The 22,198-nt window shown below is 38.7% G+C and overlaps 1 protein-coding gene across 1 annotated transcript in view; it reads right to left on the bottom strand.

The window, feature by feature from the left end:
- Positions 1-677: 677 nt before the first annotated feature.
- The window catches only part of LOC136425042 (glutamate receptor ionotropic, kainate 2-like), a 34,280-nt gene continuing 12,759 nt past the window's right edge, over positions 678-22,198 (bottom strand). The window contains exons 3-11 of the mRNA XM_066413789.1: positions 8,409-8,513; positions 7,686-7,771; positions 7,085-7,279; positions 5,644-5,873; positions 5,090-5,187; positions 4,342-4,569; positions 3,590-3,842; positions 2,865-3,102; positions 678-2,108 (exon numbers count right to left, since the gene is read on the bottom strand). Of these exons, the coding sequence (XP_066269886.1) occupies positions 2,034-2,108; positions 2,865-3,102; positions 3,590-3,842; positions 4,342-4,569; positions 5,090-5,187; positions 5,644-5,873; positions 7,085-7,279; positions 7,686-7,771; positions 8,409-8,513 (1,508 nt within the window). The 3' untranslated portion in view covers positions 678-2,033. The remainder of the gene's footprint in view (positions 2,109-2,864; positions 3,103-3,589; positions 3,843-4,341; positions 4,570-5,089; positions 5,188-5,643; positions 5,874-7,084; positions 7,280-7,685; positions 7,772-8,408; positions 8,514-22,198) is intronic.

The following is a 22,198-nucleotide window of genomic DNA, read 5'->3' as shown; positions in this document are numbered from 1 at the left end:
TTGCTGACAAATTGTCGGATGATTTATCAAAAGAAGGATTGCAAAAGACAAACCGTTAAGCGTTAAAATGAAATGTTAATCCTTCGATGTCTACTAATATTGTTGGCATCCAGTGTTCCTAATTCATGCATACCATTTTGAAGGTGCCAACACAAGAGAAATCTCTCTTCCTAAGATACTTCAGGATCAAGTGATCATAAATCAACTTTTTGCCACATTAATGATTCTACTTATTATAAAAGATTATGTTGTTAATCATGCAAACCAGAGATAATACTTAACGCTAGAGTGACTCATAAACGATTATTGCATATATGTCAGATAAGTACGGAGATGTTGCTGATCGTCCTCACTGAGGGAAGTCTCCCAGCTTTCATGTATTATTCAGTTATTCAGCCATGTTTGAAGATAAAGGAGGCCTTGATGTAAAATAATGCATGGCTTGAGGCCATTCTATGTCGACGGGAATGCTATTTGAAATAGTCAATTTTGCTGTGGTAAGCTCGATTGCACATCGCTCTAATAGGTTGGAACTGCTTCTAAGTCATTAAAACTTTTCCTTTGATGTGAAAGTTACAGAAGGTATGTTGTGGAACTGATCGTGCAGAACGTCTAGAATAAGTACTAAGTCAGTCAAACTTAAAATTCCAAAGACATAAGACTAATAGAACGGCATCTGAAGCTCTTTTATTCATTTTTCTTTCAAGGATATTGCGTTTATGTGATGATATCTACATTGGAAGCAATTTACAGGTACACAAGGAATGGTAGGCCACCACAATATTCCTTACGCAAACTATAGTTTCAAAAAACTCTGTGTCATCATGTTAACATTTAAGGTAAACAAAACACTAGTCCATACTTTACATATTTTACACATGTCTGCCACACATACACATTTTTACAACGCAAGGGTGCAAATACAATGTAAATATAGATGTTTTTCTTGTGCTGCCTTTTAATTTGAGCGAATTCAGAAATTGGCCATCTAAGTCAATACGCTAGCTGTAAATCTAGGTGGTTTTTATATCTTGTCATTGAATTTTTTCTATCTGGTTTCCTTACTTTTGAATTTATGTCAATGTTTTAGCTTTGGCATTTACAACAACGTATAAACCGATTTTAGACTCATCAAAGGATTGGACAGATTAAACGTTGATATCAATATATAGGAGAAGATTGTTGAACAACTTACGAAACCCTGGATAAAATTTACAATGCATTGGACACCTACTTTTGTACAAATGCTATTCACACAATTAAAATGTTTGAACATCACAGGTCATATTAGATACATCTAGATACCATTGCTGCCAAGAGCTATCCATTCAAAGAAATATCTGTGGTTAAGTAGTTATGGTTTTAGAAAACCAAACATAGCTTTCCGAACAATGTCACATACAAAAAGGTTGCAGTCATACCTACTTTCAGTAAGTCATGATTTCTTTTGTTGCTGATTATTTACCGACCGTCTGATGCTTACTCATTTCCAGTAAATCTTACGCGAACATGGTTCTTTATTCTCTGGTTTTTCTTATGATCTTGTGGTTTTCCGGTGTAGCCATTGATCTGATTGAAGTAGGATTTCTTGTGCAGCTTGAAATATCTGAGTAACATAGGATGTACTGTCCTAGGTGTCATGAATTTCCTTTTTCATACGATAGCATCATCGACAGTACCAACACGTATTGTCTTGAAAACATATTCAATTCGAATCCTTACAAGTAACTTATCTTGCTGCTTAACAAAGACTGTGAATGTCGATATCTGGATTTCAATAGACATCTTTACATTGGTGTGAGTCATTACATTTGCTAATAGGCACAACCAACCTTAATGACTATAAAGATGATAAGACTAGAAGAGGTTCAGTCTTCATCAGTAGATTCACAGCTATTGGCTGTGCACATGTTGAGCGTGCAGATCTGAGGAATCACCTACGATGACCGTTGTACGTCTACTCTGTTGAAGTATGTGCAAATGGTTCCTTCTATTCCGCACCCCGAAATGAAATATCTATGGACATGGACTTGCTAGTGCAGGTTCACGTCGGTCGACTGTCGTCTCAGCACGTGATTCTTCAGACTGGTTCGCCGGTTGGAGTTCATCTGAAGGTGAACAGTTGTTGAACAGGTGAAAAAATAATTTCGGCAACATTGAGTTGTTTGTCTTTGTAAAGTAGAATTATCATCATGATTAATGCATAACCAGGGGGCAAATTACAATAAAATCAAACACTGGTATACAACACGTATACACAGAGAGAAAAAAAATGATATACACGTTGAATAAATGAAATTGGCGTAACGGTTTCTTTTAATTAATCTTCTACTTAAGAGAAGAAACTGCATTCTTTCCTGCAGGCAGAAGAAGCTGTATTACCAAAGTTTTATTAGAACGATCGATTGTACTGTACACTTAGTGTACTAAAGCTTACATGTGACTGTATAATCCTACCGGGATGATAAAATAAGTCTTATTTTCATCTGTCTAGTCTAATAGGTATAGCCTAGGCCTCGATAATGTGCCATACTGCTGTATTCATGGAGGGAAAAGACAATTATGCATGTAATCTAGTTAAATCTAGTGAAAATTTGGAAAGTTGGCATAAATGCAACATTAAAATTCTGATACGTTGGTATCAACTATAAATCTTAGTCAATAAACAAACCACTGGCACTCAAACTGAACAAAAGCGCTACTCTAAATGTAGACTGTTATTCAATGCCCAAATCGACATTCCAATACAAACCATTATTCTTTGTCACAACCTTTCATCTGGTCGTTCGGGACTTGGTTACTCTGTCTCGCAGAGTAATTGATTCGTAACAATGAAAGAAACAAGTTCTGACACAACTAATTACCTTCTTTAACTTTTCCCCGAAGTTGCAGAATCGATAGTAAATGACTTGTACTGCCGTGACGATGACAGCCAAAATGGCGGCCGCTCCAAGGACATAAAAAACGCCTAGGAAGATGTCGAGTCCCAGTGCGGAAGCTTCGTTGACATTGGACGACTGCCCGTCAAGAGGACAGCCGTCCTTGGGCCACCATTTATCCCGTAGCTCACTCATCTTGCCGCTTTCTTGGAGCTTTAATATGCTGAAGAGGTGATACAATAACGTTATCTTATGTTTGTTGTGTTCTTACTCAATGAACTTGTTTTTGAGGAATCGCTGCTTATAACCTTTTAAATTTTTGCCCGATCCTCAATAAACTGATAAGACAATAAGAAAAAATAATGATATCATTCAGTCAGTGCCAATATTTGACAAATTAATGATTACAAACTGATGTGGTTTAAAGAAACTTTTTTTCCATTCTGCATTAAGGCAACACATGCCCTTGAGAAACCTTCACTCAAACCCTATAATACACACATGAATAGGTTAATCTGGCTGGTAAATCATCATGATAAGTGGATAAAATAATAAGTTCTTTGTGCACAATCAGAAGACAATTGCCTGTCAAATATAATTGATCGCTGATTGTACACCAAGGGCTTCAATATTCACCACCTGATACACTGATCAATTTGTAAAACAACATGTTTACTCAGTAATAATTAGTAGACATCGAAATAACATACCCCACCGAAAGCTGCTTTTTGATGGCGCTCCCTCTGCGCGTGGCGAACCCGTAGCCTTTGAACAAGAACGGTTTGCCGAGGAGCATGAGCTCACAGTTTTGATCAGTTCTGACAGTGTACTCCAGAAATGGCGTCTCTTCGATGAGCACATACCGCCCCGCACGGACCCACTCCACGCCCTTCATGCTGCTCGGGGGGAACATCTCCGTAGTCTGCATCGAGTCCCACATCCTCTCGTACACGGAGCCAGTGTCTACGGGTGCAGGGAGACAGACATTACAACGGTGACACGTCCAAGAAGGTTAGACATCCTGGTAAATAATATTTGAAGACGCCCACCACTCTTCTTAAGCGTCACTAGAAGGATCGTTTCAGTCTAGTGACGCTGAGAAGGAGTGATAGGTGTTACTCCGAACGCCCGGAGGAAACCTCCGCATCCAGTGGTAATGAGAGAATTGTCTCTACGAGAACAACGATGACATCGCAAAGGTTGCCTTCATCTGGCATTTTGTATCATTTTACTCAAGGGTCACCACAAAACTCGTGATATAGATGGTATAGTAGGACAAATATGAAGACAGTTGACATTGACAAAGTGATATAATGTTAAAAAAAACAGATTACTGTCACGTTCACTTTTTCATATTCTTATCTCTAGTCCGCTACCCAAGCTCCAATCCTCGCCAAGAAGTAGCGAAGCTTGGGACTTAAGCTACGAAGGCTGGACTCCAGGCTAATTTTGGGGCACTTACCAACTTGCCCCTTGAAGAAGGAATAGAGAAATGTTTCTTGTGTGACGCCAAACGGGATGGAGTTTTGTCCTGCTAGATCGTCGATAGACTTGATGGGCGAGACGAGCCGTTTGACGGTGAGGAAAGCCGTGAGGTTGGCCGTGTAGGTGGAGATGACGATCAGGGTGAAGAACCACCAGGCACCGGCCAGGATCCGGGAGGGGAGGGAGCGGGGGGCTGGCTCTCCTCCTGGAAGATGCCAACATTTTGTTAGAATTACCAAGGAGTTTTTAAGAAAATAGACTTTTTTTAGCCTCCTTGGAATTACTTTCTATCCATTTATCCATCAACTGTGTATTCTATCATCAACCAATGGCAATTTGCCAAAGGAGATATGTCCGGGCTTTACAGCCATCTTTTGACAAAGACGGGGGGCGTCACAAACTTTTTCCAACATGTGAACCACCGCTCACCGAGTCACGTGATCTATCTGTATAACATGACGTAATAGACGCATGGGGAGTCATCAAGACTCGAAACCGGAAAATTCAGCACTCTACAAAAGCAAGTAAGCAAGCCTAGACGCAATGGGTTGCTTATTATTGACAAAGAATAATTCTCTTCAGTCGAAAGGTTGGGTAAAACCCGATTCCCATTGGGTTGGAAATAACAGTTTAATCTCGCTACAGAATAAATTCTTCCAGCACAGATTAAATTTCAAACAAAGGGAAAGTCGATGCTTAACTGGATCTAGGAGGTCACAACCCACCTTTCCGTACGATTGACCAGTAAGTCAGCCATAAGCTATTCTTGAAATTAAACTTGCGGTCGTTGTAGTAATTCTGGTCTCCAATATCACATTTGAACCTGAAATAAAAAGGTCATTCGTATATGGTTAATAAATCCATATGAATTGCAATGTATGGATATTTATGGAAATGTTTAATCTATTGTATTGTATTTTCTTTTATGACGCCCAAGACCTCTACCGTATATGTCACTCCTACCAAACTTATTACTAGAAACATATTCGAAAGTATTCTGCTGTGCTTAACTCAGTACGTAAGAAACGGGAGCACCTTGTGGGTAACTTCAGTCTCATTGTGGATATGTAATTCAGGGTAAAAAATGCCTCTCGAGTTAACCCGCCAACAAGCAAACCATCAAACACAAAAGGTCCACTGCAGTACCGAATGAACCTGCCAGAAGGTACATTTTCGGCTTCAGGAGTTATGCCGCCAACACCCAGTCACTCTACAATAGCCCGACCAAAATAACCTTGCGCCTATGGCGAAGGTAAAAATACAGATTAACAGAACACACCTCAGTCTGCTTGTGACGTACAGCAATATGGCGGTTCCCAGTAGTGCTCCCAGGATGGAAAACCACACGGTCCCCTTGAACGGCTGCAGGAATGCGAAAATGCTTGTTCCTTCCGGTTCCGGTTTCTTCATGAGCAGCCCTGCTCCCAGGTCCATGAACGGGTTGGTGAAGTCCACCACCTGCTCCCTCTCCGAGCTGATTGTCACCGGCGCCACGGCGACATCCGCTCTCTGAAACACGGAGAAACATACTGTTTGTCACTTCAATCTGTTAGTAAAGCCAATTTAAAACTACTTTCTTTAAAACTATTAATTTCTTTAGAAATAGCCATTTGACAAAAACTTGTTAACATATTATCTGAATGGAATATAATGCAGAAATAGGTAAAAATGTATAAAAACATTCTAATTCTACGAAAATGGCCCGTAAAAGAAATATTTTGAGAAACAGTTTCCACAAAAAAGGGGAATCACAATCCAATCAAAAATGAACATGTTTTCTTTTAACGTTAAGATAAAATTGAAGTATAAGTTGCAAAATCCGGGGAAAGGCTATTAATGATAAGTTTTTCTCCCGTCGCGTTGCATTCTTGTAGTACAAATCCAAGAAGTTAAATATGCTTTGCAAGCTTCGCCTGCAGCTGAAAGTTGCTACCGAATATTGATGAAGATAACTCAGAGTGAGCTAGAGGTAAAAGACCTCGTGTCAAACCAAGGAAGCCACTTTGCTAAATAATTCTACCCGTGCACCGTGTGCGTTAGATAGAATCATGTCCCAAGCCAAATTTGCACAAAGTGACAAATGCTTTTTGTCGTCGAATCCTCACCAGAATTACAATAAGGATGTCATCAGGATTTGGTCTGTCAGAGAGGCTTGTGATTTAACTTCTTCTGTCAGGGTTTCGTCTTGCTGTCGTTAATCGAAACTTGATATTATGCGAGATCTTGCATTGATTTTCAAATTCACAATTAACATTAATTTGAATTATTAAGACTTCGGTTGAAGGAGGCCAAGAATACAGCAGATGACCGTGGTGAAATAAGAACAATAATCATGGGGACCATGTACCAAGGACCTTTTTCATCAAACCTGCATATATTTTATATGCATCTATAGCGAGCATCTTTCGAGACTGTTGAGACCTCATAAGATATGATATTGCCTTTTTGGGGTTCCAGATCCGAAACTACTTCGCCTAGTTTGGACAATGTAATTACGTTTCCCTGTCTGGTCTGAAAGCTATTTTGTACTACATAATTACGTTTCCCTGCCTTATACTTGAAAATAGCTTTGTGATCGAAATGTATTGTGTGTGTCGGTCGGTCCAAAGAATTAGCACCTGTCAACTGCGCATAGGCACAGATTCAGATACGAATCAAATCCACGTTCGGGAACAATACCGTTCAAATTCAAGTAAGGAAAATGACGTTATTGTACTTACCCCGGACATGATCTCTCCGATCACACCGCTCCATTGTGTGTTGTTCTCCTTAGGAGCTCCATACTTCCCGTCAGGCGACACATACAGCTCAAAACTGAACCCAAGACTAGAAGCCAACTCCTTCACAATGTCTATTACGAACCCGTGGAAGTCAGCGCCTTCGTCTGTTATCTTTTTCGTGGCATAAGGCTCTTCCTGTATCGACACAAATACAGGTTTTGATAAGTGACGAATTTATGAAGACCTTCGTTGTACATGTATCCCCACTGGGCTAAGTACAGGGCACGACAAAAGGATACTTTACAGATGCATCTTTACATGGTCAAGCTAGCACAAGAACTGAATTAAAGTAGTATTAATTCATTTATTTAATTCAATTAATAGAATACACGATCAGATCATGCACTAACTTTTCGCTGCAATGGCAATGTATATTTGTGAAGCTCATAGACATTTTCTAGCAGAACATTTTTCTGAAGACAACTTGAATATGTCAGAACAAAGATTAGTGATTTAAAATAACTTGTTGACATTGCTCAAATATAACATACTACTTAGTGTCGGGCCATTGATCACACATTCGTCTTGATCTTGTTCTTACCAAAACTGTAACAGCCTTTAAAGTCTTGCCCTTTAATAGGTCATCGCCGCTGTCGACATATTCCTGTCTCCTGGTTACTTCAGGCCCTGAAAAGAAGGTAAGGGACATCTTTATCGAATGAAACACTGGTAAATTCCATCATTTAGTCTACCGAATGTAAAAGAACGGGTCTGCTTTCTAGTATGACTTGTATTTAAGGTAGATATCCAGTGTAGCTATGCATACGTTATAATGTTAACTACGAGCTTATGCTTAGGTCCGATTGCACCGGTTCCCGTCGGGGATGTAGCCCCGGCCGGGCCCGCCCCGAAGCCACAAATTTGTCCCGGCGGATTGCCGGGTGGGGGGGGGGGGGTCGTGGGTGGGGACCTCTCGGTGTTGACACGATTAGCTCACGGCGTTTAGTTGTTATAGGGTTCCTGGTTAAATCTTAGTCCGAGTTAAAATCACCGCGGGCCCCGGACCTGTATGCCCCAAAATAGCCCGGTAGCCGTAGGGTGTCCACTGGGGCGACGTAGGGGTCACGCCCGAAAGTGCAAAAAATAACAGCCTGTGAACTAGCCGGCAGTATCAGCTAGCGTCACTTTCTGCGTCATCTACATTGTCAATAAAACTACATTATCTAAATCATCGACTTGTAATGCAATGTAATGGCATGCTGATTTCCTTACGTAGGTGTATCATAAAGACATCTATAGTAACTGTTATGGTTGTAAAACGCACCGTTTTGACGATGAGAGTTGGCAGCGATTTTCAACTTCGCCAGGAAAACTGATGGACTCTTCGTTGACGTCAGTGCCGAAGCAGACGACGATATCACGAGCGGGGCTGAATATGATGAACAAAATAGTTACATACCAAAAATGAAATATGATTATTTTGCTACATAGTAATCTACCTTTAAATACATCAGTAATAGGTTCAAATTTAAGTCCTCATTTTACATATTTGCAGTTTTAGAAATACTAGCCATTGAAACCCTATATATGACAATGATAAGCTATTAGTTCATTTTCATCATATCCTAGTTATATCTCCAACGCTAATTGCCTATTTCGCCAAGTATGGTACAGTCATTCATCAAGGAATCATCTTGTATTGGCATGTAGAATCTCGATTTTAGTAGCATTTGCACAGGAATTACACTCTGGTAATGGTAGAAACTACACTGTTGATAAATCTGATTCCAATATTCAACCCTCGTCCCGACAAGGAAGCCAGAGCGCTGGAAATAATCCAGTGGGAACCCGCATAGATCATACCATTGATTGCTCTATAATTATCCCTTTGATCAGCCGTCGTATGGTGAAAATTGGCTGTCTCTTTACCGACTGGGGCATAAGAGTAAGATCGATTATCCCACGTTGTATTCCGGCATGCTTGCTTCCGCAAATTGCCAGATGGGCAGATTTATATCCCAGCTTTGGTAAGCACAAACTTCGAAGATAAATGGCAACTTGCCGAAAAAAAAGCTGTGCGTGAAACGCCGTGTAAATATGATGATATGAGACGAAATGTACAGTCACAGTATATTTGAAACAAGTGGGAAACTTAGATTATTTCAACGTTACTTAAGACATACTGTACATAAAAATTGCATGTAACAGACAAAGACCGTGAAATAATAAAAACTTATTACCTTTGCCTAGAAGGTTACGTTTTCGTCAGCGTTCGTGTGTGTAAGTGTGTGTGTATGTGTGTGTGTGTGTGTCTGTAAGTGGACACGATAATTCTAGAATGTCTATACGGATTGTCTTCATACTTGGTATCTATCCATCTATTGGTTATACTTAGTATATGGGTAGGTCTCCTTGAGATCTCGAAATGATTAGATTTTTCTATTTATTTTTCGACTGAAACATAATACATACATACATACATACATACATACATACATACATACATACATACATACATACATACATATATGAGACAGACAAGGTTTCGCTATTGTCAAGGTCTAACCTAACATAACCTTATATGATAACGAGCATTGCGAAAACAAGTTGAGACATCCTAGCATCAACTGTTGGTTTCAATGTATCTTTATCTGTTATTAGAGTCTGTTAATGGGGCGCCAGTTGGTAGCAAAGATCTATAATCACTATGATACAAAGTAGCACTTTGCATTTACTCGGTCGTTAACCCATCATTTCCATTAATCTTTAAGTCATTGCTGTTCATATTACTATTGATTAATGCTACTGTAATGTCCTTTATGACCTAACCATTTCATTTTCGTTATCCTTATGTTTGGACGGACAACAAGCATAATCTCTTTAATTTTGATGTGACAGTAATATGAGAATAAGTACTGATTTTTAATCATTGTCTAAAGGTTCACTGCCTCAATGTTACAAAAAATATCAGGATGGTGTGTTACGCCAAAGGGCAGTTAGAACGTCTTTATAGATACAGAAAATACAGAAATACAGAGTTCTGCCCATTTTCGAATGAGAAATCCGTGTGGGACCATTTGGCATTTTCAGCGTCAAAATGCATTTTGATATATGGGAAAAACTAAAACACAAACCTTATCCCCATATGTTTTCCAGAAGTGAAACTACTTAATCCGCAGAAACATTGCCCCCCACCCGATGTCAAGTGCGTCTTACCACTCTCTCAATGCCATTGACCTAGCACGATCCCATCTAATCATCGATTTCGGATCAATAGTACGTCTGGATTCAATCAGGTTGAGACGGAACACAACTACAGACCTATTATCGTCTACTGTTAACACATTCTGGACGCAGACGCAAAGGCATTTCAGTTAATAGAAAGATCATTAGACCTAACTTTACATTTCGTTTGGCATTTCCACTTGAAAACTTTTCAAGAGTTGACATGCTGATTGCCGAGTACCTGTTTTAGCCATTATAGTTTATCGATATACCTCTGTACAGAGTTACAGGGTTTGCCCAATGCACGGCACTTAAAAGTTTATTTACAGACTAATCCATACCCAAGGCTATCTTATCTGAATGTAAATCGGTCTAATTTATAAGAATCTCAGGGGAAATTCGAAAGACTATCAGTAGACGTTATCTTTTGCTTATTAAGGAAAATGTCCTTCAAGATCTGCATGGTAGTTGGCGTTTTATTACAACATAGTCTTACCAGCTTACTTAAGAAACTAAAATAGGATCATGGTTTAATGCAAAGGCGTACTTTTTATAGCTTGTTATCTTTATATTTTTCCTGGAAAACCATAAGTACACTGAACAGAAACTAATGAAGCACGTTCCAATAACCCCTATGTTCCTGCTGTGTTCAATCCAAGAAGAGCCTTCGCGACTGATATGAAGGACTTAAAGATTTGGCAATTGGTGTTATTGTGTACTTGTGAAGTTTGCAAACTTCAAGACATTACACGCCCAAAATAGTTATCATTACAGGCAACACATTTTGAAACAGTCAGACGTTTCAGACAGCATCCACTATCTTTCGTCAGTCACTGTCAAAATATTATCCAGTTGCTTGAGAAACTATTTTTGGCGTATCTTATTACCTAGATTTCTAACCTTCATCAATGTTTCAAGACATAATGTTCACATCATTACAAACCTACGGGGAGGCAAAGTACACTAACTTATATCACCGTCGTCCTTTTTCTTCACATAGCCTTACGTACTCTGTGTCCCAACGGACATTTGGTAATTACCTTCAAAAGAGCTCGATGTCTATTCTGGCTCCCTTGGTTCCTATAATGGATGGTTAGACGATCGTACTGTAATCGTCTAACTCAATCAGCAAGTCGACGTAATTGATTGGATGACAATAGATGGCAGCATTTTAGCAGTAATGGCTGTCCAAGGATTTTTCTCCCACGTGGAATAAGCTTAGATGCCATCTTACCAGATGTTATCTGTAAAAGTTAAAGTCGGCTCTATATCCTCTGTAGTTAGGGTTACTTGCCACGCGCTTTCAGTACTTGTCACTGCATTTGAATATTAATACAAAGCAAAGTGGCAAAGCAAAGTCTTTCCTGCGTATGTTGTTAATGGCATACATGTTCGGTTCGGCATCTTCGGTTGCAGTATTGTGTTCCTATCGGTAAGATAAAGACGTATAGCTTAGCTACAAATTATGTACATATTCTATGTAAAGCCCAATTGTAGCAACTATGTATATATACATATAGATATGCCATTTCATGCCGTATAGATGCAATTTTTCCATATTTCCTTGATTTCTACATCGTGCCTTCTTTATTATTAAACCGTACACAGTCCTGCATGATCCTTACAACCGTCACTTATGAGAACACTCCAATATTAAAAATTCTATTTCCCGGTCGGGACACCATCCAATTCTTCAGCAATAACACACTTGTGGGAAATATATGTGGGCGTTAACACGAGCACCATAAAAAGTTTTGAAAATATTGCATGGCATGTCAGTGTAAGCTAATACATTGTGCTGATAGTAAATAGACTTTGAAGTATTATTATTACGAAAGCTACCGGTGCGATTCGCAATAAACCTGTCAGACAGTCTGGGATTGATGTTGGTTGCAAATTATGGAGTCTGAATCGGTTCGGCCAATATGTCTTCATGATCAGCAATACGTTTTATACAATAATTTGTGTCAAAATCATCACGTACTTGCGTGAGTCTTCCGAAGCCAAATCACCCACGTTATGTTTTATACATCCAGTACTGCTTAGAAATGGCATTCTCTCATATTCATTGTTGTCAACTTTGCAGTATAGAGCTGTATTAATGCTTGTATCTTGAATTTGAGATCGTTTAATAAACTTTTATTTATCACATATGGCGTGCACATATTTGTTTTTGATAGTAAAAGCACGCTTTATGGTCTCTGCAGTGCTGCGTAAGCTTGCTTTTACCATTCAAAGGAATGGGACTAATTCGTATTGGAGACAGGTCGTTAAAAATTCCAGAAGTTTGGGAACGGGAAAATTTTACCAGCGTCAATGCATGTATAAGCACCAGTTCTTTATAATAGAGAAAACAAACATCATTTTCAGTCTTCAATGAGCTAGTAGTAGTCTGGCTAACAATCTACCATAACCTGTTTTATGTTGGTTGAGAAAAACAACAAATCAGAACCATTAAAATTAGTTCATAATATAATAGGACTATTCGTTATCGCAAATTTATTACATATTGCATTTCTAGCCTCTGGTCTGCAACTCTTTATGGCGCACCTTGAGCCTTGATCATTTACAAGCAGACAATTTGCTAAGTCTTCAAGGTGTTTAAAACGAGATTAACACGCCTATAAACAATATTCTCCACTCACACTTTATCGCCATTATTGTTAGGTATGAGGTGAAATAATGACATCGTTTTGCCTTTCGAAGGCGCCAAGATGACGTGGTTAAGTCTGAGAGGTGGCGCTTTGGATGATTTATTTTTATGATTAATGCATCGGTGTTATTTCTGCTGACAGCATAATTGATTCATAATTGATGAATCAAAATCATTTAGGAGTAAATTAGAAATCAACTTATTCAGGGCTTTTTTGTATGTGGACCAGACATGAAAATATTCAATTAACGCGCAATTATGTAAAAAGAGAAAGTTTCTCAATTTATACGTTATGTATTGCAGAAATTGAAAACAGCAATGTTGTTTCCTTTAATCTATTTCTGCAATGTTTATTTTGTAGAAAGAGTGCTGGATAATACTTTTTTTCTTTCTGTTTGTATTTAATCTATCTAAAGACTTATATCAGTATTCATCAGTTCACTTACTGGTGTACCGTTGCGATAAGCTATCTTTCATGCCTGAACTGCAATGATGCTACTAATATTAACGTTGGAAATTAAATTAGATAAGAATTACATATACGGCTGGGATTGCACACAACAAGCCAATTCACCAATTTCAATTCTCGACGCACTTTTTTTGGAGGGTCAATGCCACACATAAACCAATGAAATAATTGATTATCACAGTCACTCCCATTTGACAGCGCGTGGTCACGGTCATTGCAATGTAATGCCTCCCGGCCCACTGGTGTCGCAAATTGAAGTGTAATTAAACGGCTTATGCCGTCCACAGGAGGGAGATAGATGTATCGGGAGATGACGGATCACCCATTGGGAACAACCGTATCCACAGCCGATATGCACTTAAACTTCGATATAAGGCACATCTGCGGCAACAATGGGACTAAGGTGGTCCCAAAATAGCTGCACATCAGCAAGTCTTCACATGAAATATCGTGATGGGACTGTTTGGGCAGAATTACATTTGGCAATGTACTTCGCTGAGATGGCGCTTTTGCCGGGTAATGATCAATTCGAGCAGTTTCTCGGTGCCGCAGTTGATACGTGAAAGAACACGATGTAGTTTCAGACATCCCACATTCAACGAGAATACTTTTATCTGTCTTTGAAGAAATTGTTTTTCTGTAAATAGCCTATTTTCCCATTTTGTGGGAGTAAAAGGTCGGTAATAATGTCCTTCTTGCTTTTCTACGTGCTTCCATCTCATCCAACTGAAGTCCAATTATATTTGCAAAGCACTTGCCAGAGATGGCAATTGTCTTCAGAGTTGAGCTAGAAAAATTGGTCGTGCAACTTTCGGCTTAGATCAAACAAAAGATAATGGTTTAGATATCCCATATCTCTCTTACTGTCGACAAATTCAACGTCACTCAGCAAGCTAGCAGAATCTGGTACAGCGCGACTTCCTACCAGGCAGTATAACTCAAAACATGCTGAAAACTGTTTCAACCCCATCTCTTGTATATGGTAAAGCACATGGTGATGATTACTATGCTAACAATGTTTTTCTTTCAGAGTGAGAAATTGCATTAAGTATGGGATCAGTGAACGTTGGCACAATGGCATTGGCAATAACTCGAGAATTGAGGTTGGCCCAATGACCAAAAAAAGAAATTTTATGAATCCGCATGAAACAAATTCAAAGTACTGTAATTTACCAATTTAAAGAAAATCAACAACACAACATCAAAGTTCTCTCGTATACCATCTTAAAATTGATTAGTAAACATCTGATGACGCCTATGAGGCTACTGCAAATGTGTTATTTGTGATCAACCCATTCATTGACACCTATTTCATATATTTGTGAATTTTACAATCATTGTATAATGACTTCCATTTCAAGTACACAGTGTGTGGTCTTGAAGTTGGGTGTAATATTACAATTGCTAAAGTTATTTTGAGTGTTTATTGCTCTTCACTTTGTCCTTGTGTAGTAAGAGAGAAATATCGATCAGTATGTCTGTTTTAAATGCCAAATAATCTGGTAAGAACAGAAAGAACGTCTTTTTCAGGTACACTGCGTCTGTCCTTTAACTTAGTTGAAGAATGCTGTTACTGGTAAGAGTTATTTTTAGTTTATTGCTCATCACTTGACCTGACATGTATGTAGCTTGGAAAAGTATCGATCGGTATGTCTGTCGTGAATGTCAGATGATCGGTGCGATTGTCTTGTTCAAGTACACTGCGTTTGCCCTTGAATTCAGGTCAAGAATGTTGTAACTGCTAGACTTATTTTTAGTTCTATTCCTAGCGTGGCCTTATGTAGCTATGTAATATATGAATTAGTATGTCTGTTGAATATATCAGATAATCTGGTAAGAACGACTATTTCAAGTTCACAACGTCTGTCTTTGAATTTGGGTCGAAAACGTTGTAAAAACTAATTTAAACTTATTTTTAGTTTTCGTTTTATTGCTTCACACTTGCCATTTTGTAGCTATGAGAAATATAGTTCAGTATATATGCATATGATCGGTTGGTTTGTGTATTTGAAAAACACTTAAATGTGGGTCAAGAATATTGTAACTGCTAAACTTATCTACAGTTTTATTGCCCTTAATTTGACCTTTCACTTTCAGTTTATTTGTTTAGCCAGGTCACGTACAACTGATAATTAGATGAACTTTGACCTGATCTGTAAGTAGTCCTGGGATGATGTAGCTGTGAAAAATATCAATCAGTTTGTCTGTTGTAAATGTCAGATAATCAAGTTTCTAGAACGTTCCCCCCAAACCTCCTTCATCACGGCCATGTTGTAGTATATCCTCCTCAGGTCAGTAACTTTAGGGAATCGCTGACCTTACCAAGGACGACATACTTGCCCCAGGTGGCGAGAATTTCCGAGATTATTGGACGGTTACTTACTTTAAATCAAACGAAGTAACCCCAAAGGTAGACGACCCGATATCTTTCTCCGATACGCGTCTGTTAGCACAGTCTGGAGATTTAGCGGAGGCCAGGGGAAGTTATTGAACTCTAGGTGTGAATTAGTGGGAAGGGAGTGACTCTTTGTAGCGAGAAAGCACGGTATGTTGCGGGTGTTCCACTTGTCGTTAGTCTTAATGTGTAATTATGTCGGACTGAAACAGTTGCCATTAAACGCAGTCAAGGGGGCATTTAATTTAGTGTAAAAATGTATACCACACCCGTTTAGAATTCTTTAACGTCGCAAGACATTTTCGCTGATAGCCGTAAAATGCCAGCTAGAACTTTTGGAAAATATTGATAAGTACAAACTCTCGACCAGCTGTCTAAACATACATACCACTGAACATATTGGAGTAAACTAAGCGCTATGCTTAGATGTATGACATATATTACTATTGGTGTATGGAACAAAATTCTGTTGTGGTATTTCTCTCTCCATCATTCTGAAGTGTTTCCAGGATAGGACTTCTATCTGTTTGAGGACATGCTTCAAATAGCGAGGTGAATAGCCTCTATTTTAGCATTGATGAGGAATAGAAGATTGATACAAATATCCCTGTGGCCTTTCATCTTATCCAGCAGAAGCCAAATTATTTGTATGGGCAGGATATTCTTCGTGTGCCAGTACTGCCAGCATGTGATAATAAAAGCAGTTATATGTAGGGTATTGCTCCTCAATAAAACTGGAAGCGAATGGAAGGCCGAAAGCATTACTGATCGTGGGGAGATGCATCTTCAGTGCAGATCATGGCTATAAGGTAATATTGCACAATGGAAAAATGATCCAAGAAAGACTGATATGTGTCTGTATAGTACAATGGTCTCGACCATTCCGTTACTAACGCAAAAATTATTTTCAATCGTTGTCATCACCAAGATAGATCACTAAACACAGAAGAAAGCTGAACTTTTTGAGTCCGCTTGCATGATATCCGACCCAAAACTTTCTGTGTATATATCTATGTATGTATCTATTTGTCTAGTATCTATCTCTGTGTCTCTCTCTACATATCTATATTGATATATATATATATATATATATATATATATATATATATATATATATATATATATATATATATATATATATATATATATATATATATATATATATATATATATATATATATACAGTAGAAGCCACTTAATTGCACCTCGGATAAACGCACCTTCCGTTTAATTGCACCAAATCCCAAAATCCCAAACCGGTTCCCATTCACTGCATTGTTAGTGACTCCGCATAACTGCACCGCGCATTGTCACCAATTTCGGATAACTGCACCATTTTTTTTTCAAAAATCCTCGAAAAGTTAACTAAAAAGGTGCGCTAAAAATCGGCAAACGTGGTACAAATGAGCCGATACCTGCCGGTGTAAAGGCGCAATACCGCCAATATGTTTAAAACTGTTTTTGAGTAACAAAAGAAGGCGGTCTCCATTGACAGTCACGTTGATAGGAATCGTATGGGAGGTCCAGGGCGTGTCGGCACCATCAAGAGACGCACGCCTACCAAAGGCGGCATTGCGCTTTGGCAACCAGCATGCTGTACTCAATAAAGATTGGTCTCTACCTGTACTACTATCTTATTACTGTGAATGCATTCAAGTTCGCGTGGATTTGATTTCGCGTTAAGGATGGCATGGGGTGTTGTCGGTGGTTTGAGGTTTGCGGCAGCGCTACATACTGCTGCCGATAATAAAAGACCGGCGTCTTTACGTACATCTAGTCGGAAACAATAGAGGCTCGGCAAGGGCTACAGACGTGTAGGCGGACATAACAGTCGCTTTTGGCGGTGCGGTGCTAACGTGATCATCTGGCTGAATCCGCGTCCTAGAAACTTCCTGCATTCACCGGAACGAGGTGTACGCGGGTTAGGCTCTGATACTGTATAAGGAGAATGATCTGTCTTTGATCTGAGTCATCTAACCATATCTGCCCACTAGATACGCTGTACATTTTGTTCCTTATTTGGAATTTTGACGACGGAGTTTTTCAGTGTAATTCCTGGACACAAGCTGTAATTAAGAAGGTAATCTCTGCCAAACATACCGCTATCTTAACTTAGAATTGTCAGACCTAAGTCACCAAAGTCATCATTTTTAGAAATACAGTACAGGCGGAGTTGTGTTTGTTCGATTAGATCGTCCTTGTGCTTTTACGCTATCGGCGCATTTTTATCCTTTGTTTGCGCATTCATCAACACAAGTGTGAAACTTTCGATGTAATTTGTTGACCCAAGTTGTAGATACGGTGTCAAGTTTGTCTTAGTCATACCTACCGCCATTTAAACTAGCAAATTGTGAGACCAAAGTCATTATTCTAGACATAACGTTAAAGTCGGAGTTGTTTACTTTGCTGTGCGAATCAAGCATATTTTTCTCTTTCTACACGTGTACAGTACCTAGCTATACTGATTTAAACATCTGTGAGGAAGCAAAAGAAATGTTAAGTTTAATCTGTACAGTATCATGGTAAACTTTACAAGATTTTTGTACAGTACATGTCCTTGAATACGTAAATAAAGTTAATAACTGCATAATTTCGTCCATTTTCTTTGTGCTAGTGTTTCTGACTAACAATACACCGCCCCGCCCATGGTGGTACGGTCCAGCTGGACATTTCGCATAATTGCACCAGCCGGATAATTGCACCAAAAACGCTGGCAAATGCGTGGTGCAGTTAAGCGGAGTCTACTGTATATATATATATATATATATATATATATATATATATATATATATATATACACACACATACGTATTGCCTGTTATGGAGACTCAGTCTACTAAATGTAACAATAATATTCTTTATGGAACGAACATCGTTTCATCTATATCTGATACATTTTTGCAAGCAAGACCTTAATATATTGTTCGGCGAGTGTCTCTGCTTATACATTTACTGTATTCTAGAGCGTTAGCATTTATTTTATTCTTTAGATTATTTTTAACTGTATGTCGTAGATTAGATTAATTCTATATATTTTTCAACAATTAGCAATTTTCAAGTCTCGTGTGTGTAAGTTGCCATACATTGTACCAGTTACAATTGTCTCGCAATAAAATTATTCTTCTTCTTCCTCTTATGTTGCCTGCTGATTTAAAGGATATTTGAAAATGTATTGGAAACCAGAAAAAATAAGCAAATGTAATTCAAAAAGTCAGAAAGACTATCCACGCGATGACTGCTCAAAGTAACGGCTCCAGTTGAACAGAATTATCTAATGAAGCGTTATGGAATAATCAGGATGAAGCACTGACCTTTAGTGCTATTAAAATGTTAAGATGCCGCCGGAAAACTTGTGCCCGAAACAGAGTTATCTTAGGCACTGCAAAGATTAACCTTGATTAATCCAGCTACTTAAAGGACAAAAATTAAACTTTTCTTTGTCGATGTCATTCACCACAGAATTCCCTCTGCAGAGTCACGCAGTTTTGGCAACAATTTTGAAATGACGTACAAAGCAACGTGACGTTATAAATGTCTTTGTATTCAAACATTTCTCACTAGCAAGATAGGTACTAGGTTGAAATGCTTCAAAAGAATCTATTTCAGATTATGTTTATTTCATGCTCATCACGTCTGCTTCAAATCTTTCAATTGGCTGATAGTCTGATAAGATACATCTTCCGTTGACTGTTCGTTACCTTCATAGCAGATAGGTACCTGTAACAAGATTGGGCGAATGAAAAGATGAAATCACTTTCCAAGATTGCCAGGAAGAGCCCACTGTCACATATATGGATGGCAGAATAAGCTACATGTAGATTATCAGTGCACTCTCATATTTGATCGGTGACTTGTGCTGTAAAATAATCGCCTTTACTGTGAATTCCTGGCGCAAACCGACCACAGCCTTGCGTGCTAAATTGGAGTCCGATGGTATAGATGTGAACACCCTCATCTGTTACGGCCATGTACGTCCAATATTTTACAATCAGAGGGCAGCGAGTGCAGAGAGAAACTGCTATCATTTGTTGCTGCATCGTCTATTTTTGAAAGAGTACATAAAGTACGTATGCGTACGTGCGCTTGCAGAGAAAAAAAAAACTCAAACTGAACGGCAAGCTTTCTGGGATTTTTCAACACACAGATAACTTCAACATCCTCTCTGACAACGTTAAACAACTTTTAATTATACATGGTATTTTGCTCTGTTCTTCTTGTATCCACTGTAGAATCATGTTAGCTACATAAAACTGCATCACAGCCATAAAACGTTTTAGGTATATGTGTCCTTCTTGCTTTTTTTTCTTCTGAGAGGGGAGGTTGGACTTATATTTTAGCTAGGGTTTATTCATTTACCATTCAGAAGTTTTGACTGTCTTGTAAATATTCTATTTTCTACAATGTACAAGTGGCGTTTAGAATATAAGTTGTGTACAACTTGGGTCCGCCGTCACTTTGTCTTCGTCTATCTATTTGTATCATTTGATGTTTCTTTTAATAAAAAAGATAAACTATCTAGCATGCAAAACGGAATATGGCCTGACATGGTTTGAAAATTCAGATGTTGAGAACGAATCTATTACGTATCAAATGTAAAACTATATGGAACAGTCAACTGAGCGAGAAGAGTCTGAGTTACACGTACTGCCGGGAAAGAAGGTATTTCGCTGCAATTAAGAACGGGATAAGTCTTTCACTGTCGTGTATTCAGGTCAAAAGACTAATCATTTAGCAAATGTCCTTGTTACTTCTTGTGGGTAAAATCGACCAAACCCTGCACTACTTTCTTGACCACTGCTTAATGAAGCAAAGCTATATCTATGCATCTTTTACATGGAGTCAACGACTTCAGAGACAATAGACGTCCCCCGATACATTCCCTGGTCATCTGTCATTGTAAAACCCTTACTTAAAGAGTCCCAAGACGCAAAGACAAATAGGATCTTCTTCTATACACAAGGCTTAACTACGACTCTGTAAGACTATAATTTCAAGGTTGCAGACATTTGTCTGGATTGAAGTAAGTGCGGGTGACCTTTCGGCAGCAATGTATAAATCTTTCGTTTATCGAAAAGAGTAGGGGTGCTTCCCGGTGTAAGTGTATCAAATATATCTGTCTGGATATGCAGCTTGTACTGCTCAGCGCAAATTAAACCTGGTGTGTTATGCCATGAGGCGTTCTACTGGGTATGCAATACACAAAAATGTAGTGTTAAGGTTTAGGAAAAACACGACGCTGGATATGTAGATGACCAGAATACGGCCCTGAAAAGCATGGAAAACATTAATATGCTGATAAATAGAATACTGAACATCTTGTTACTAATAGATATTTGGGATATCCAATGTTGACAATGTGAGTCAGTGTGGAAAAAAGAATAACGTTTCATCATCACATACAAAATCGTTGGCGATATCAAACTTCCAACAATTGAACACTTTGTTCCTTCTAGAATCAAAGTAAACTTATCCTTCTACTCAGTTTGTTGAAGCATTGGTTGTCTAGATGCGCACAAAATAATATCGATATGATTTTTTCTAAAGCTTACAATAAGCCCCGTGTAGCCTTTCTTTAGCTATAGGATCTGTTCTACTGGTAGCTTTTGTAGAACATTTAGCACTAGCTACCATAAAAAGCAATTCATCTGCAGATAAATTGAAAGTGGCGTCTGTTACTGAGTAAAACTACTTCTGTTTCTGTGTTTAGGGTACTGACAAACAATATCAGAACATGTTCTACATGATGTATGGAAGCGAGGAAACTTTATTTCCTAAAACCTGCAGTCAAAATGCTGTGAGGTATTTGTAGAATCGTTGAAAGAAACGCAATTCCAGCGGCACCCCATGAATATCTCCCGGGCATATTGGCAGAATAGTAAGCAAGACATTCAGCAGTACTGATGGAATTCGGTGCAATCAGCTTAAAAGGGGAAAATAAGTCACAGCCGCTGGGAATATAGACTATACTGATAATAGAGGTTGGTAGAATCGTTAAACACGTGCTAAACGACCACAGACTATGGTTCTTTCCCCGCGTGTTCAATTTGCACGGAATGGCAGGCTTAAAGTTCCGGTGCTTACATTTATTGCGCATTTGCCGAAGCCATTTTGAAGCCATCGTCACGCCACCACCATAAGACCCTCAACGTTGGATGAATTTTAATGGAAACTCTTCGTCTATTTCAGCTTTAGAATATGTGACAAATATATAGTCTGCTGGCATTGCTCAGCTATTCATGAACACTTGAATACTTCAGCAGAGGTCAGACAGATCTCGTCGAGGTCAAACTGATGGAATTTCAACGCATAGGTCATGAAGTCAAAGGGGAATAACCTGATGTAATACCTTTTGATCAAAGGAGGCAATAAAAC

Source organism: Branchiostoma lanceolatum, chromosome 19, assembly GCF_035083965.1.
Source record: "Branchiostoma lanceolatum isolate klBraLanc5 chromosome 19, klBraLanc5.hap2, whole genome shotgun sequence".
NCBI classification, from domain to species: domain Eukaryota; kingdom Metazoa; phylum Chordata; class Leptocardii; order Amphioxiformes; family Branchiostomatidae; genus Branchiostoma; species Branchiostoma lanceolatum.
The sequence above is the reverse complement of the archived record's forward strand: the minus strand, read 5'-3'. Positions and strand labels throughout refer to the sequence as shown.